Here is an 18,599-nt window from a genome sequence, read left to right as displayed (position 1 = left end):
AATCTTTCAAATGCAGTTCTTAAAGAAGCATCACAGAGTAATAAAATGAGAATCTGAAATGAGGTCTTTTTAGAACTGAATTCAAACCCTTCCTCCACCACTCACTATGTGTATGTGATTTTGATCAAATTACCTTAGACTGTTTCCTCCTCATCCCTAATGTTGAGTAGCTGAGTAGTAGTATCTATTTCACAGTCTACTGATGAGGACTAAATGAGATAACACACATCTAGCCCCTAGCTGGTCTGGTATGTGGCAGGTGATCAATAACTGGTAGCTGTTAATGGTAAATTTGAATGTGAAAGTCAAACTAAAGAGGTTGACAACAGTAACTAGAGACTAACCAAACATCCCTTCAGTTCTGTATTTTAGAACAAAAATTTCTAAGGGAAAGAAGTCAAAACACTGCCAGTAATTTTGCTACTACATAGAAACATTCAGACCACAGTTACAATCTTCTTTCACTACGAGTCAAAAATAGCAAAGCCCTGGCTTAATTAAAAGGTTATGTTCTTCTTTCACTTTTTATAGAAATTTCCTTCTTCTGTTTGATAAATGCTTTGGGTGAAATATTCCTTTTAATAGTTTGATTTCCCTTTCTAACTATTTTTTAACATAGTTAGAAGCTACCTCACATCCCTCTAGGATAAAGGCAGAATATAAATTATAAATGTTACATATATGTGGTGAAACAGGACACTGCCTTATTTTCAAATAGGCCATTTAAACTTACAAGCACTTCCAAAAACATTAGAGTACAGACAGTGAGAAGCTGCAGGGGAGAAAGGAAGGAGAACAGTAAGCTAATAAGATAGGAAGGAACCATGACTGTTATCCCAGGGTCTTCCCATATGGTACAGCAAGACAATGGGGAACTAGGCCAAATATAATTAAAAGTGCCATCTCTTTTAAATAAAAAAACAAAAACAATTTTGAAATCCAAATACAGGAAGCAATATAGTTTCAGAAGAGAAAATAATGTGCAACGTGAAATTAAAATAGGGAGAGAAGTGGGCCTCCCCGGTGGCGCAGCGGTGGAGCGCTGGGTTGTGAAGCTGCCCGCAGCCTCTGCGGCACCGGTTCGATCCCCAGCTGCTCCCCGGCCACCGGAGGAGGGTCCCACAGGGCGCGCAGACCTCTCCTGCCGCCCGCTGCTCCCCTCAGCAGTGTCCTTCGGTCCTTCTGCCTGCTCTGCTCCCCGCTCTGGCTCTGGTGAATTCTCTCACCCTCCCGCGCTTCTGACTGTACCCAGTGCTTGTATAAATAAATAAATAAATAAATCTTTAAAAAAAATAAAATAAAATAGGGAGAGAAGCTTTACAGAATACACTAAATAATATAATGGTTGCATAGAGGAGGAGAAATGGACATTCAATAGAAGGAAATCGCATCAATGAAGCAAATGATAAGGGGCATGAGGAAAGCCTTTATAAGCCCATGGTAGGGAACAACCCACTAGAGACAAAATAAGTCTATGAGTAAGAAGAGAACCAGGACTAAAATCTTAAAATGGCTGAGTTTTTGAAGTGATAGTTCTAGAGAACTATTATTTTAAAAGAGGAAGGAGAGGGAGACAAATCTAATCACAAATAGGAGGTGACTCAAATCAGATAAAGGTATACCCTGGATAGTGGATCACAGGCAAGATCTGAAAATCTAATGCCTACACAGCAGAAAGACAATTTGCTAATGAATGGAACTGTGCTCATTTTCTCTTCACATCACAAGGTTAGTTCAACTTGAGAGCTTTTGCTTAGTTTTATTCAAAGTTAGTAAAAAAAGGGAACTCATTTTATTTCAGTATGTTTGACTTTCACAAGGCAGAAGGTCCTAGCTTAGTATGTGGGGGGCAGGAGGGCGGAAAGAGTCAACAAAACCTTGCACAGGGTGAGGGTGAGGTATGGACATGGCTAACTGTTTCAATATAAAGAGAGGGGACAATTTTTGTGCATATAGCCCTCTCCCAGGAATTAGTAAAAATATATGCAGATGCTTTTTTTTTTTTTTTAACCTCAAAAACTACCTCCTTTATTTCTTTACTTGTCCTCAATCAACACCTGGAGTCAGTATCCTAATGACTAATTGTCAAACCTTGGAGAAATACTTCACTTCTGCCCTTCCTCTCCTGAGAAGCCTGAGAAAGAGGCAAATGGATCCAGCAAACAGGATAGGATTTGATGCCAGAAGCAGAATTAATATATGCAAACTAGAAAAAAAATAAGTATTTTTGCCAATCTGGCCACATTTCTGGATTTCCTTAAAATTTTAATAAGTGCATTTTTCTAAGAAAAAGGAAAAAGGAGGAAAACATGAATGATGGGAAACTCAGGTAATATCCACTCAATAAGTCTTTATTCGCATAAGCAAATGCAAGGTGTGGTGTGTGGTAAAAAGGTTAGGATAACCTTTCTTGCTCTGAAAGAACTGTAATGTTCTCAAAAAAGAAGAAAGTAATAGGGCAAGAGTGAGCAAAATCAGAGCTCAGCTGAGAAAGAAAAAAACTTGAGAAAGAAAAAAACACAGACAAGAAACTGAAAAATGAACCCAACTTTGCCACAAATATTTCTTATATTTCTCTGAGCCTCATTTCCCTTACGTGCTACAAGGATTGGATTGATCTATAAAAACCTTTTCTTTTCCAAAATTTTATGATTCTAAGGAAAAGTAGCTACAAGTAAAATTTTTCAGGGGATACTTGCTGGAAGAAGTGTAAAGCTATTTGAGCCACTACAGTGACTGAGAATTAAAACACAAAAGTAGATTAAAAAGCAAATGGATTTAAATGAACTGTAAAATAGTTAAAATGGTAAATTTTATGTTATATGAATTTTACCACCAAAAAAAAAAGGAAAGAAAAAAACTAAAGGATTTTACAGAAAGCAGGCAATCATTTGGATCAGGTAACCTTATTTTTTTGCAGGAAACCTTATTTTTTGCATGCTGTACTTTCTAGTCTGTGATCCTGGCAAAGCACAGACTATTAACACAGGTGATTAAATACTGCAGTGGGCCCTTCACTTCATGCTGCATGTTCAACAATAGTTAATGAGGTAGAAACACTATGCTCTGGGAATGAGAATGATGCAATAAAATAAAAAGGTCCTTGAAAGAGGCCTGAAGGGACAACCGATGTGATGATATCTCCTAAACCCAGCTCTAATTCATATCATTCTCCATAATTTCAATTCTGCATTTCCAACTGCTTGATCTTATCCACACATTCTACATTTCTAAAACTCATTTTCTCATTCCACATTTTCCCAAGTCGTTTTCCTTCCTGCCCACACCCTATCTCTAGTTGCAGCATCAGGCCTGTACTAGCCTGCCAAAGTGAGAAGACTTTTTAGCCTCCCTTCTCCACACCCTGGCCATCACCCTAGCTTCCTAAGTGTATCAGAGGAGGAGGAAATAAATACTAAACCATTTGCCTAGAGTATAAATACTGATTAGACCACATCTTATCATTAGCATTGACTCTGAGGGCTCTTTCTAAACCGAGTCACATCTCTTCTTGATCAAAGGGCTTGTCAGTGCCTAAAACAGTGGGTCTCAAGCCAGAATGAACATTAGAATCACAAACATGAAATCAGAATCCAGAGATGAAATCAAATTCACTGAGGTAGGGCACTGGAACAAATATTTCTTAAAAGATCCCAGACGATTCTAATATGCATCTAGGACTGGGAATCACTTGTTTACTACCTTAGGGAAAACATATATTTAGAAGTACAAACTACATGTAATTATTTAGAGGAGGGCAAGTACATGTCCTATAATTTCAAAATATTGATGAAAGTTCAGATGTGGAAGATCATAGCTTTAAAAAAGCTGATGGCAATTTACTTTGAAAAATATCCTAAGTTCTAGACAATTTGAGCATGAAAAATCCTTGAGAGCAAGGAAAGAAATAAAAGAGAAGTATAAATATTCATGAAGAGATGACATGTGTAAATAAAAAGATTTAATGATAAAGATGAGTAAAAGATAAGATCCTAAAATACATTTCAGAGTTACAGCATAGATATCAAAGAGTAAGCAAAGAACTTTAAATAAGGACAGTGAATAAAGATATGGTTTGAATATTAGGCTACAAGATAAGTGAGAAAGGTTACTGTAAATGAAGACGGTAGCTAGGCTACCAAGTAAAAAGAATATGGGCAGACAGTTATGGCTTCTATTTTACTTTGCCACTTATTACCAGCAGTACATTCTTAGACTAGTTATTCTTTAACCTTGTTATACCTTGTCTGTAAGCTGGGGACAAAACCTATCTAAAATAATTGGGAAATTTTAATGAGACAAATGCATACATGACTAATGCTCAACAAATGTATGTTGAATAATTCTCTTTAATATAAAACAGAATGAAATCCAAAGGGGGGCCTCCCTGATGGTGCAGGGGTTAAAGTCTCTCAGCGCCATCAGCTATCTCCACCTGCTACAGCATGAGTTCGATCCTCACCCAGGGAGTTGTAACACATGGTGCAGCAGACCTCTCCTATCTCACCCACTGCTCCCCTCAGTAGCATAGTTCAGTAGATCCACCTGTTCTGCTCCCCACTCTGTCTCTGGTGAATCCTCTCACCCCCCCCAACCCCATACCTCTGGACTACACCCCAGTTCTTTATTCATAAATAAATAAATCTTAAAAAAATAAAAATATACACAGTGTGTCTTAATTATCACTGAAATCTTAATTATCACTGAAATCAACATAATATTAATTACCACTGCATTAAAACATTTCAGTAAACAAATATCTCCTTACTCTCAAGTTACTCCCAAATCAACCCATTAACATTAATGATTGCACTTTCCTGAGTTATTTTAGCATGGAGAATCAAAAGCCCCGTGGGTGGCAGGTATATGTTTTTTATAAACATAATTTCGAAAGGTCAGCTGCTATTCGTCCCAGGGTTAAATGGGGGGTGAAAGAGGAGGGGACTAATGCTGTTAGCAAAGACTCTAATGCTGCTACGTTTTAGATGCTACTAAATTAAATAAACAGACTCTTGAATAATATGTTTAAAATCCAAGGTAGGAAATGGATTACTTTAAGATTTCTAAATATCCTTCATATTTGGGATAAGCCTAGAGGTTTGGTGAAGCTGGGCTGTCTGTAACTCTTAAAACTAGCACTCAGTTTACTGGATTCATTCTATCTCATTAAAATTTACTACTTTCTTTTCCTGTTCGGAACAGACGGGGGTAGCTAGAATTATACCTATCAGTCATGATTAGGATTGTTCTGTGATTCTCACATGATATTTCTAAGGTGGGCAGTTACATAGAGACACAATAAGAAAAAAAAAGTAGTGGGGGGAAAGAGGGTAAAAATAACACAAGTGGAAAAAAAGGCTCCTGAGGTAACATTATTGTGTTTTGAGTTGTAAGGGCTAAGAAAGAGCAACACCATCTGCACAGTCCTCTTGAAAAAGGTGGGAAAAAAGAATATTGGCCTGGATGTTAAAAGACTGGGGTTGGGGCCTCCCTGGAGGCCTTGGGATAGTCTCAGCACTATCACGGTCACAGCCTGAGTTCGATCCCTGGCCAGGGATCTCTCCTACCTTGCCCGCTGCTTCCCTAAGCAGTGCATTTCAGTAGATCTGCCTGTTCTGCTCCCCACTCTGTCTCTCACCACCCCCCACCCCTGCACCTCTGGCCTACACCCCAGTTCTTCTATGAATAAATAAATCTTAAAAAAAAAAAAAAAGACTGGGGTTGTTTGCCAGCTCTGTCATTAACTAGCCGTATAGCCTTGGAATGGTCATTTCCATCTCTGGGTTTGATCTTTTTAATCTGTGAAGGAGGTTAAGCAGAGGAACCAGATGAGAATTTCCAAGTCCTTTTTCTAGCTCTAAATATCAGCTAGTTTTAAAACAACTGTTTCCTATCTCTTTTCCAGTCTAGCACACAGGCAATGACTCTGCAGTCCCCAAGAAGGATGTGTCAGAAACTCCTGCTGGGCAGAGTATGAAATTTGAATATGCACACCCCCAACACTTTGTACTAGGGACACTGCTCCTCCATCCCCTTCACCCATTGGAAAATCACCAGGTCCCTTGATCTCCAACTGAGAAATGCCATTCATTATAGTAGACACTGCAGGCAGCAGAGACCTAGTATGGGCAGAAAGGGGAAGAAGCAGAGAGCTCTTTTCTCTAAGAACTAAAATATGTCACAACTGGAAGCATTATAGAGATCATCCAGCAAACCTCTAATTTTATATAAAGAACACCAACTCCCTAAGAGGAAAACTGACAGGCACAGAGTTAGCCATTAGGCTTATGTGAGTGGGCTAGATACTCAGGACTCCTGATTCCATGGCCAGTGCTCTGCTTACCACACCATCAATATCACAGGTCACAGAAATTTTTGTTGCATGATCTGACTTTCTTTCTGGAGCTCTAATTACTCCAAAAATTTGACCTCACATTTCATGTGGATACAAAAAATATATAAATAAATAAATAATCAAAGGGTACAAAAATCACTGCATTGTATAGAAGAATATGCCCCTACAATATGGCAGCAAGTAACACTTAAGAATTTGCTGTCAGGGATACCTGAAATGGAAATTCAATAGATTTTTAATTATTAAACAAAAGAATTTGGGATTTATCCAAATTATAACCCACTTCAATGGTATCCTAGAATCTCCAGTTAAAATCAATTCAGGAGTAGTTTAAAAATCAATCAGCCAATAAATAACAAGCCCCCTCTTTAAACCAATTCCCCACATTCACTCAGATCATGAGTTCAGGATCTGATCCTCTGGGAGACTTTCCTTACCATCCCAATGCAGAAGAGGATAAAAAGCAGCAGCCATGGTATGTCTGTGCAGCTGCGGTCCTCCAGTGGTTTCCATTCTCTTTTGGAACTCTAATTGAAAATATAAGAGAGTAGTAAAGATTAAATTCAGTTAAAATTGGAAAAGCACAAAACACACCATTTATACCTACATCCCATCTTTGCCTGACAAGTTTCTATGAACATATGTAAGTTGCAACTCAAGTACCTGTGATCTTTCTGTGAAGTTTATCCTAACTCCTACCCTTCCTCCTGGTCAGACCAAGTTCTGATACCAGTGCTTTTTCAGTATCCTATTAGAGTATTTATTTAGTATGCTGACTGGTCATTTGTCGAGCTGTGTCCCCAGCAGATTTGTGAGTTTTGCTAGAAAACAGATCACTTCTCATTTCCCAGCATCTAACATGATGCCTGAGGGTTCATGATATGTACTTAGTAAGGACTTTTTAAACTGAATAAACAAATGAACAAATTCTTCCAATTCCAGTCTTAGTGATAGTATTTTCTTTGTGTGCCCAGATGCTAGACTTAAAAATGCAGAATGTGCATTTTATATGTTCTCTTTCTATTCATTAAAGCAAATTTCTATTCAGGGGTAGAGTCTTCTAAGTCTTCCAAATTCAAGAACATAGAACGAAATTAAAACATTTTTACAGACAAATCTGGGTAACTTCAAAAACACCATCCACAGATTTTTATTTTGTTTTTGGAAAGTGTAGTTTCTAGATCAAACACAGAGATTCCCTAAAGAATGAGAGACATTCTAAAAGTTAATTTACAAAGTATTGATTAGAATTCTGATTGCACTATTTTCTTATGGCAATAGTCTTAGTTTCTCAAGTCAGTCCTAAATTCCTTTTAACCAGAATGTAATTGAAATAACACCCCTGAGCTTTTTAATGTACAAAAATTTCTGAGTCTCACACCCTCTCCTAGGAAGAGCATGCAGAGAAGGGGAAGAGAAGGCAGCCTTGAGAAACCTATGGGAAAAGTCCTCACAAAAAGGCTGGTGCCTCTAGTGCCTTTCAAAACAGGATCCAGGAAACTATCAGGGGAAGATATGTTAGCAGGAAAGGGTATAAGCAGAAAGGGGCTGAAGATAAGGGAGCCCACTGGTATAATTAGTATTTAGAATACAAGTATAGGGAATGAGTTCTCAATCAGGTTGACTTAGCTTTCCTTTAAAACAATAGTTTTTATTTATATACCTAACGAAAGCTATATATTCCTTTCTTAGGAGGTAAACATATATTTGCAAAATTTTAATAAAAGTTTAGGATTTCAAACCCCAGATTAAGAATTTCAACTTTAGGGCCTCCCCTGGTGGCGCAGCAGTTGAATGCTGGGTTGCGAGGCTGACTGCAGCCTCTGCAGTGCCAGTTCAATCCCCGGCCACTGGCGAGGGTCCCACCAAAAAAAAAAAGAATTTCAACTTTAAATTATCTATCAACGTTAAGGGAAGAGAATTTGAGCTATCACCACTGCCTCCTTAAATTGCTAACTAGACAAATGCCTTTTTCTTGTTTAGTGTCTTACACTGTTCAATTGTTCAAGCAAAAAACCACCACCCTTTATTGTTCTCAGACACCCACACAAGAAACAAAAGAGCACTAGTCAGTGATGAAAAAAAAAAAACTTACCCCAAGACTCTTTGCATGAAAAAACAAGGGTGGGTAAGCAATTTTTCCAAAGAATGGCATAATGGATGAATGACTCCTGTTATCTCCCTGGTTCTATCATTAGTTAGCTACATGACTTTAGATAAATCACTTCATCTATCTGGATGGCAGGAAAGACTTGGATTACATCTCTTGTGCTCCTTCCAACTCTAAAATCTATGATCAGGAATACAGTTCTGTGGAAAGTTTTGTTATGTAAGAAAGAACCTACAAATATAACTTGATATAATTTTTTGTGGTATTCAAATAAGAGTGCCTGTACTGTGGTCTGTATTTCAGACACTTGCTCAGGGTATGAATAAAGAAAGCTTCTTGTGTTAAATATTTTCAATTTTTTTTTTTTAGCAGGGTTCTTTTTTTTAATTTTTATTTATTTATATAAGCACTGGGTACAGTCAGAAGTGCGGGAGGGTGAGAGAATTCAGAGCCAGAGCGGGGAGCAGAACAGGCAGAAGGACCGAAGTACACTGCTGAGGGGAGCAGCGGGCGGCAGGAGAGGTCTGCGCGCCATGTGGGACCCTCCTCCGGTAGCCGGGGAGCGGCCAGGGATCGAACCGGCGCTGAAGAGGCTGCAGAGGCTGCGGGCAGCTTCGCAACCCAGCGCTCAACTGCTGCACCACCGGAGAGGCCCTAAATATTTTCAATCTTGCATAATATCCCTTACAGTAAAACTACTTACAAACACAGGATTTGAATACTGCTTTGAAATTCATTTTATTTACTTTCTATAGATTTCTAAAGCAATAGCTTTATATATATGTGTGTGTATGTGTGTGTGCATGTGTGTGTATATTCACAGAGTATGAATGGAGGTGAGAGCAGCCTCACATTGATTATCCACAACTATCTTCTAAGTACTGTTCCTTATACCAACATTCAGTTTGTTAATGCTTAAATTTCGTCTACTCTTAACCAGAAAAACACAAAGATCCAACATCTCAAAAATTCAATTCAACTTCTTGTGTGCCCTTTCTGGGCCAAATATATATAGAAAACCTTTCACTAAGTGCCAAATACATAGAAAATCTTTAGATAGGGATAAGAAGTAGACAGAGGGTAGAGGCTTCACGTAAAAAATAGTGACATGAGGGCCTCCCTCGTGGTGCAAGGGGTTAAGACGCAACCTATGAAGCTATCCACAGCCTCTGCAGCATGAGTTCAATCCCCCAGCCAGGCAGAGAGCAACCCACATGGCGCAGCAGTCCTCTCCTGACTTGCCCGCTGCTACTCTCAGCAGCGTACTTCAGTTAATCTGCCTGTTCTGTTCTCCACTCTGTCTCTGGTGAATCCTCTCACCCCCCACAACTCTAGCCTGTACCCTAGCTCTTGTATGTATCAATAAATAAATCTTTGAAAAAAATAGTGACATGAATACAAAGGCTTATTGCTTTGTCATTCAGATAAACAAAGCCTATTCAAGGGCAGAACACTTACTTCATAGGGCTATTCTATGAATTAAATGTGAAGATTCAAGTCTTGGTTATAATCAGTCATCAAAATACATTTGTCAGATCCATTGTTAAAAAAATCCTTTTACCAGGTGAACTTTTCCATTAAAAGGTATTAAAAAGAGTATTAAAGCTACCTTTCCCCTTCTTTTAGTTAAAATTTGATTTAATAGTGCCATATTTCATTTTAGCTACTATTTTTAGTGCTAAACATTTTACTGAAAGCTTTATACACATTATATCTTCTGTCTTTAAAACAGCTCTCTGATTTAGGTATTATCCCTATTTCACAAATGAGGCGACGTGGTCTCAGAAGTTAAATAATCAGCCCAAGCAATGAGAATTTGAACCCAGGTCTACAATTGAGAAGTCAAATCTGAGGAGAATGTCATTTATTTGAACAAGTCAGTAAAGAGCAAAATCCTCCATTAGCTTTCCCCCACATTGTAAAATTTAGGAGCCAACCTGATAATTTAATATAGCCAACCCTATAGGCACAGGGAAAGAAAGTGAGATATTTTATGAGCCATGAAATTTCTCAAGTGAGTCAGGAAACCCAACTATTGAAAAATTTTAATGATTCTTTAACGGATTTAACCAAGTGGTAACTGAATTTAATAGTCTCTGTTTCTTCCAATTAAAATCCACATAGACCAGCAAGAGTAGAATATCTTAGAAAAGCACTTTTTGAAAGTGCTTTTTATACCTTTCTTAGATCCTACATGAAATTAATAAGGCTGTCAATAAATATTAGGTCCCTTTTCCTTCCCAGAATCTTACAATTTAGGAACTAATAGAACCAGAGTAATCAAACAGTTCTAGTCCCTTCCCAGGGAAGGGAAAGAGAGGGGCTTACTCAAGGGCACACATTTATTTTATAAAATCTCATTTGATTCTCAAAACATTTCTGTTATTATGATATATTCTCAATTCTCCTACTTAGTAAACGAGAAAACCAAGGTTCAGAGAAAATAAGTGGGAAATAGATTTCTGAAACCTAACTCATCAAATTTTAGGAAAGAGATAGAAACTATAAAAAGAGTCAAGGAAATAAAAATATATATGGCAACAGAGATGAAGAATGTTTTTGTCAGATGCATTAGTAAACAACAGCCAATGAGAGAACAAATAAAGTCAAAGAAGAGTCAGTCAATGGAAATTCCCCAAATAAAATACAAAAATAAATAAAAATGAAAATTTAAAACCAAAAACAGCAATCAAGAAGGGTAGGGAAATATCAAATGATATAACATATGGATAATTGGAATTCTAGAAGGAGATGGTAGAATGAAGTGGAGATATTTAAAGAAATAATGACTAAGAATTTTCCAAAAAGAATAAAAGAAATCAAAGCATAGATTCAAGACCTCAGAGAATGTCAAAGAGGATAAATAGCATGCACATACACCTTGACATCTTAATTTCAAATTGTCGGAAACCAAAGATAAAAAGATCATCTTGATGGGCAGCCACTGAGGGCATATCACATACAGAAAAGCAATGATTAAGCAGACCTCTTACCAGAAATTATACAAGCAAAAAAACTACTAAACGACATCTTTAAATTGCTAAAATAAACACAGTATTAACTCAGAATTCTATATCCAGATACGAGTCTCTCAGAAATAAAGACTTTTCAGACAAATTAAACCTAAGAGAATTTATTGCCAGCAGATCTGGATTATGAAAAATGTTAAAGAAAGTTCTTTGGGCAGAAAGAACATGATACCAGTCAAACTTGAATAAAGGTTAAAAACCTTCCACAATAGAGTATTTTTTTTAAGTTTTAAAATAAAGATATGAATACATGTGCATAACAACACTCCCATTACAATCATTTTTTCTCACACTTACACAAGGTTCATAATCTAGAGGCAAGACTACAATTTTTTTTTTTTTAAGATTCATTCATTTATTTATTTATTTATTTATTTATTTATTTATTTTTTAGAGGCATGCTTTATTTATTTGTTTGTTTTTTTGTTTATACATGCACTGGGTACAGTCAGAAGCGCGGGAGGGTGAGAGAATTCACCAGAGCCAGAGCGGGGAGCAGAGCAGGCAGAAGGACCGAAGTACACTGCTGAGGGGAGCAGCGGGCGGCAGGAGGGGTCTGCGCGCCATGTGGGACCCTCCTCTGGTGGCCGGGGAGCAGCTGGGGATCGAACCAGGGCAGCAGAGGCCGCGGGCAGCTTCGCAACCCAGCGCTCAAACGCTGCGCCACTGGGGAGGCCCAAGATTCATTCATTTATTTATACAAGCACTGGGTACATACAGCCAGAAGTGCAGGAGGGTGAGAGAATTCACCGGAGCAGAGAACAGAACAGGCAGACTGACGAAACACACTGCTGAGAGGAGCAGCGGGTGCAGCAGGAGAGGTCTGTTGCGCCATGTAGGACCCTCGCCAGTGGCCGGGGATCAAACCGGCGCTGCAGAGGCTGGGGGCAGCTTCGCAGCCCAGCGCTCAACCTCTGTGCCACCAGGGGAGGCCCAAGACTACAATTTTTAATTCTAGTTCTAGACCATAAAAAAATTCTAAATCACATCACAGTGAACATCTACCTCTTTCATATGTAAGATATCCTTAAAGTTAGGGAGAAATGATGTTTAACATCTTCATACTCTTTCCTACATTTTGCTCAAATAGATGAAAGAAAAAGATTCCATCTTATCTCTTATAAAAGTCAAAGTATAGGCATTTATGTCACAAACTCCACATTCACCTTGAGCCCTAATAGCTAACCTCATGGCTTTCCGGTGAATTTGATATGCTCTAATGGAATGTGTATTTTTTGAGAAATAATCCTAAAAAAATTTTAAACTTAAATTTTCATACTATTTTTAAAGAACATGTGGTTGTTGAAGAAATACATTTGTAGATGACAGTAAAACACAAATGTTTTGGCAAATGATATATCAGATCCAGTTAGGTCAAATCAAGTATGACCACAGGGCATCAGCAGAAACAGGACAGAAGGCGGGGTGGAAAGAGGTAGGAAGTCAATCAGGTGAGAAAAGATATGGCTGGTGTGAATCTAGTTCACAAAAACAGGTAGGGCTGAAAGAATTAAGAAAATAGAAAAAGATCTGAGAGGCAATAGCAATAATCCAGAGTTAAGACTATTAGTAAACTAGGCCTCAAATTTGGAGGCCAAAATTGCAAATCCAGGAAGTCAGAAGACATCCTGGTGATATATCTAATGGCAAAGATTGAAAGTTTCGTGCCCTCCTTTTGTTCTCTATGCTTTCTGTATGTATTACTTTTTCCTAATTAAGACTGAGGTGCAAAGCTTCCCAAAAGATTCTTATAGTAGTAAAATAACATCATCACCGCATGCTATGACTCTCCTTGATATACCTGTTATTTTGTAAGGTTTGAAAATAATGGAAATTGTGCTACAGAATGGTTATATACAATTATGCTAGGAAGTTACTTGATTTTCAGACAACATTCTTAAGCATTTCATTTGTTCTTCAAATAAATACTAGCACCACACAAAGTTCCTGAGATTCAGGCTCAGGTGAGATAGATCCTCCTTCACTGAGCTCTGGTTTAATGGGAAAGAAGCAAACTAAGTACTATAACTGTCATGAGTGATGCCAAAACATTGATGTGTAAAAAGTACTGCAGGAAGAGATGGGGAACCATGAAGCAAACATTTTGTGAGACCTGTTAAAATTACCTCATAAACTTCTAGAGCAAACACTGAAAAACGATTCTTCAGTGTCTAAAATAGAATTTGTTTTGGACCCAAAACTTACTAAAAATGGTTGGTAGCAATGATGGCTAAATATGTTCTGCCAAATAAGAATTTTTCAACTCAGAAATGCTTAGTAGTATTAAACAAACAGAACATTAAGCTAGCTTAAAACAAACAAATCAAAAAATCAGCCATTTCTCAGTTCATAGCCATTAAGTTTTTTTTATACTTAAAAGATTTTTTTTTTTTTTAAAGATTTATTTATTTATTTGTTTATACAAACACTGGATACAGTCAGAAGCGCGGGAGGGTGAGAGAATTCACCAGAGCCAGAGCGGGGAGCAGAGCAGGCAGAAGGACCGAAGTACACTGCTGAGGGGAGCAGCGGGAGGCAGGAGAGGTCTGCGCGCCATGTGGGACCCTCCTCCGGTGGCCGGGGAGCAGCCGGGGATCGAACCGGCGCTGCAGAGGCTGCGGGCAGCTTCGCAACCACGGCTCAACCGCTGCGCCACCGGGGAGGCCCTACTTAAAAGATTTTTATGGTTGCTCCAGTTAGGAAGGGATCTTTCAGTCTTGGAACTGCAAAAAAAAAATCTTTTGTTTTCTGGCAAAATTAGCACAGGGCTATGCTTTCTAATCTACCAGAATACTATTTTCATGTTGATGTGTTAGTGAGTTTCCTCCCAACACAAAGTACTATCTGGATACAAATAGGAGAAGGGCGGCAAGTTAGAATTTCTTATAGGCTAAATAACTACAGACTCCATTGTCATTGCCCTAGAGAAAGTGACATTCATCCACTTTCAAAGAAACAATAAATGGCAGCTTGGAAGCCTGGCTAGAAGGAAGTGGTTTACAGGCAGGTTAGCCCTGCAAATAAAGGACAGACCAGCATCTATTCTAAGACTATTTGTGGCAATAGTTCACAACTATATTGCTGCTCATACTTCCATGTTTTTATCAGTTGGGAGGTATAGCGTAAGTATTCATTAAATAATTAAGTACTGAGCATAAAACTGAATCAAAATTTCCCTTAGAAGTTCACTGATGCATGCCTGCATTCCTATAGGCTAGCAATAAGGAGAGTTAAACGTGTAGGCCAGGAATCCCAATAACCTGAAGTCTACCCCTAGTGACAAGCCTGTGAATGCCATCCTTCACGTGTGCCCAGATCTTGGCAGCACAGATCCTATCCCGGGGGCCTTTCCCAGATTCTAGTGAAAAGTCAATTATGCCTACAAAGGCCAAAGCAAACCAGATTGTGGCTTCTCACCCAGCAGATTCCTATATACATCCTTTAGAAGTGTTTTTTTTTTTTTAAAAAAAGATGTATTTATTTATGCATACAAGAGCTGGGGTACAAGCCAGAGGCACAGGGTGGGGGGTGAGAGGATTCACCAGAGACAGAGTGGGGAACAGAACAGGCAGCTCAACCAGAGCACACTGCTGAGGGGAGCAGCGGGAAAGTCAGGAGAGGTCTGCTGCGCCATGTGAGTTGCTCCCTGGCTGGCCAGGAATTGAACTCATGCTGCACTGGCTGCGGATAGCTTCATAGGTTGCGTCTTAACCCTTGTGCCACCAGGGAGGCCCTAGAAGTGTTAATAATTCATTGACTCTCAGTTTCTCCCCTCCCTAATTTCCCTCTGGAACATCCCCATCTCTGCTTCCTGAGTAAACAGATCATTTCCAAACCTGTCTCACGATGCCAGCACCTTTGCCATTGTTTTCCGTGTTTTAACTACTCTGGCATAGAAGTAGTCACTCAGTCCATGACTTGCAATGGTTCCACAATGTTTTGATTGTATGATGGTGCAAAAGTAACCATACAATAGAAACAGTAATTCAAATTTGGAATTTTGATGTTTTCAGGGCTAGCAATAAGTGGAATATTGTGAAGCTGGGCAGCAGCAGCAAAGCCCAGCTGCCAATCAATCATGCAATCATCAGGGTAAACAGTGCTACTCTACAGTGTGTGTTCACTTCCAGTACAATATTCAATACATTACATGAGATATTCAACCCTTTATTAAAAGCCGGCTTTGTGTTAGATGATCTGCCTAACTGTAGGCGAATCCAAGTGTCCTGATCACATTTAAAGTCAGCTAGGCTCAGGTAGGATATCTGTAAGTTAGGTGTACTAAATGCTTTTTCAATAGGATATTTTCAACATACACTGGGTATAAGTGGATGTAATGCCATCACAAGTGGAGGAAAGTTTGTAATTGTCACTGAATGCACCTCCTAGATCACTGCTACACAGGCATTTGCATGATTTAAGTATGTATTGTGGCAAACATTGCCCTATCTGTGAGGACTTTATTTTGTTCACGTGAATCTGTTTTACACAAAAAACCTACAGTATTAATGACAAATAGTCATACACCCCAAATCCTCAAAGCTTCCTCCAAGGACATAACTGCTTCATTAAATTCTCCAATATGCTTTTATTTGTGCAGAGGAGTAACCAAAGAATAAAAGAGCTGATGTGTATCATTTTTGCCACAATTTTCAATAGATTGAGCAAACCTGATGAAGTTGGCTAGCAATAAAAATGGAGGCTTTCAGCCTTCTGTTCATAGCGCTTGCAAATAAAATCTTGTAATAGGATTTTGAAAGATATTGCCTGTCCTTTGGGAAAGCTCTGTCAAGGATTTGGAGTACATAACTTCTTAGAGTTACCATAAGTAATCCGTTTCATTTGCTAAACCTGGTGACGGCAATTCATATTTGAAAGGTAAAAATAAAGGCATGATTTCAACAGGCAGTTAAAGGTAGTAAGACACATCTAGTGGAAAGATACAAACATCTGTGTCCAACTGCTTTTCATGAACTTTATGCTAAATCACATTCATCTGTTTAAGGAAAAAAGGGGAGAGTGGCAAATAGAGAGGCTTTTAGAAAGTCATGCTGGTAGATTACAGTGAGCTATGACTGATGCCTTCTTCCTCCAACTGCCCTAAAAACAGTAACTTTAACAAAGATCTCCTTCATAGATCAGAATTCTTTGTGACTGTCTTTCTCAGACATGTGTACATGATAATTACTGGGCAGAGATCAAGTTCATTCTGATTTGCAACATACCTAATAGCATCATTTACCTCTGTCATTGATGATACACAGTCAAAATTAGATAAATAAGCCTTGCACTGCAATCTTCAAACAGTATTTTCAACTTATCTTTCCTCTGATGCAGTGGCAAGCAATGTTTTTAATTAAAAATTACTATCTATGTCATTTTGTATGGGCTTCATTTTCCCCCATCCTATCCTGTAAGTATCAGAATGTCTTCAGTATTTGATTTCACCAAGGACAGACTGATAGGACCAAAGCTCTACTTTGCAACTCTCATCTGCTGCAGTACAGCCAGTTTCCACACTGCTGATGGGTTTATTGACTTTTCTTGCTATACTATAACCATTTCTTTAAAGCAGGAATTCATAAGTAGTCAATATAGGACACCTAATCTAATCATGCTCCTTTTCATGAAAGAACGGGTAAGAACTGACTTCTTACCTATGAAAACTGTGCTTGACATATGGAGAAGGAAAATAAAAATTACAATAATAACAAAGCTAATGGGTGGGTAGAATGGAGTAAGTTTGTTGTAAATCCAAATCAAATATTGTCTTTGCCAATGAAGATGCTTTTAGTTCATAGCAATGGCACACAAGTCCATGTTCAGTTCTATGGCAGTGCCAAGAATGCTTAAGTGACCAAATCGCTACTACAATCAAAAAATAAATTAGGAACCCCCAAAATATGGATGAGATTTCCTTATGTATCTAACCACATACATGGTAATTATGATTTCATATTATAATTACTTGCTTTCCCAATAGATTATGAAATTCTTGAGGGTAAGAATAACTTGCCTATTTTATAATTTATTTATTTTTAAAAGGTTTATTTTATGTATTTATGCATACAAGAACTGGGGTATAGGCCAGATGTGCAGGGTGTGAGAGGATTCACCAGAGACAGAGTGGGGAGCATAAGAGACAGGTCTACTGAAAAATACTGCTGAGGGGAGCAGCAGGCGAGACAGGAGTGGTCTGTTGTGCCAAGTGGATTAACTCCCTGGCCGGGGATCCAACTCATGCCACAGAGGCTGGCAAAGGCTTGATAGCTCAGAGACTTTAACCCCTGCGCCACCAGGGAGGCCCCTGTTTTATAATTTAAATGAGGGATAAGCAGTGTTTGTAATATGCGCTTAAAATTATTCAGGCAAAAGTCTATACTACACAAAGCAATGTGAATAGAATCTTCTCCTAAGTGATTGAATATATAATGTCTGTTCTTCTCACAATACTGCCTACTTGGAGGCAGGGACTTGGTTTCAGTCACAACTATATTCTCAGTAGATGAACAGTATTGGGCACACTGTAGGCTCTCCGTAGATTTATTTAATGAATGAATGAACAAGGCTAGGTCTCTAACCATTAGAGTGGTAGAGTATTAAAGCAAACATCTTACTAACATTGATTGTGGTGATGATCACACAACTGTGACTATAACAAAAACTCCTTTTTTTTTTTTCCGGTGGGACCCTCGCCAGTGGCGGGGGAACGAACTGGTGCTGCAGAGGCTGCAGGCAGCCTCACAGCCCAGCGCTCAACCAATGCGCCACCAGGGGAGGTCCCTATAACAAACACTCTTAAGTAGTGCACTGCACAAGAGTGAACTATATGGTATATGAATTATATCTAATAAAGTTATTATATGAAATTACATATAGACATGTTGATTTCTACTGATATTTTGATTGACTTCATATTTTTACTACAGCCACATTATGTATATAACAATGTAAAAGCATAATAGTCTCAATAAGGGAATGAGTTGGATAATAATGAAATTTGATGAAATGGCATTTTCTGAACAGTCAGAAGTTATCAGAATTACCAGATAAAGTGCTGATTTTCATAGAAGAGTTTAACCCTTAATAGGCAGAACAAGGGAAA

The 18,599-nt window shown here is 38.5% G+C and overlaps 1 protein-coding gene across 3 annotated transcripts in view; it reads right to left on the bottom strand.

Annotated features, from left to right (window-relative positions):
- SLC44A1 (solute carrier family 44 member 1) overlaps window positions 1-18,599 on the bottom strand; it is a 167,048-nt gene that overhangs the window by 113,852 nt on the left and 34,597 nt on the right. For all 3 annotated transcript variants that reach the window (XM_037494487.2, XM_037494485.2, XM_037494486.2), the window contains exon 2: window positions 6,793-6,882. In XM_037494487.2, coding sequence (XP_037350384.1) covers window positions 6,793-6,882 — 90 coding nt within the window. The remainder of the gene's footprint in view (window positions 1-6,792; window positions 6,883-18,599) is intronic.

Source organism: Talpa occidentalis, unplaced genomic scaffold, assembly GCF_014898055.3.
Source record: "Talpa occidentalis isolate TD23 unplaced genomic scaffold, MPIMG_talOcc4v2.1 talOcc4.7, whole genome shotgun sequence".
NCBI classification, from domain to species: Eukaryota; Metazoa; Chordata; class Mammalia; order Eulipotyphla; family Talpidae; genus Talpa; species Talpa occidentalis.
This window is presented reverse-complemented; position numbering and strand designations above follow the sequence as displayed.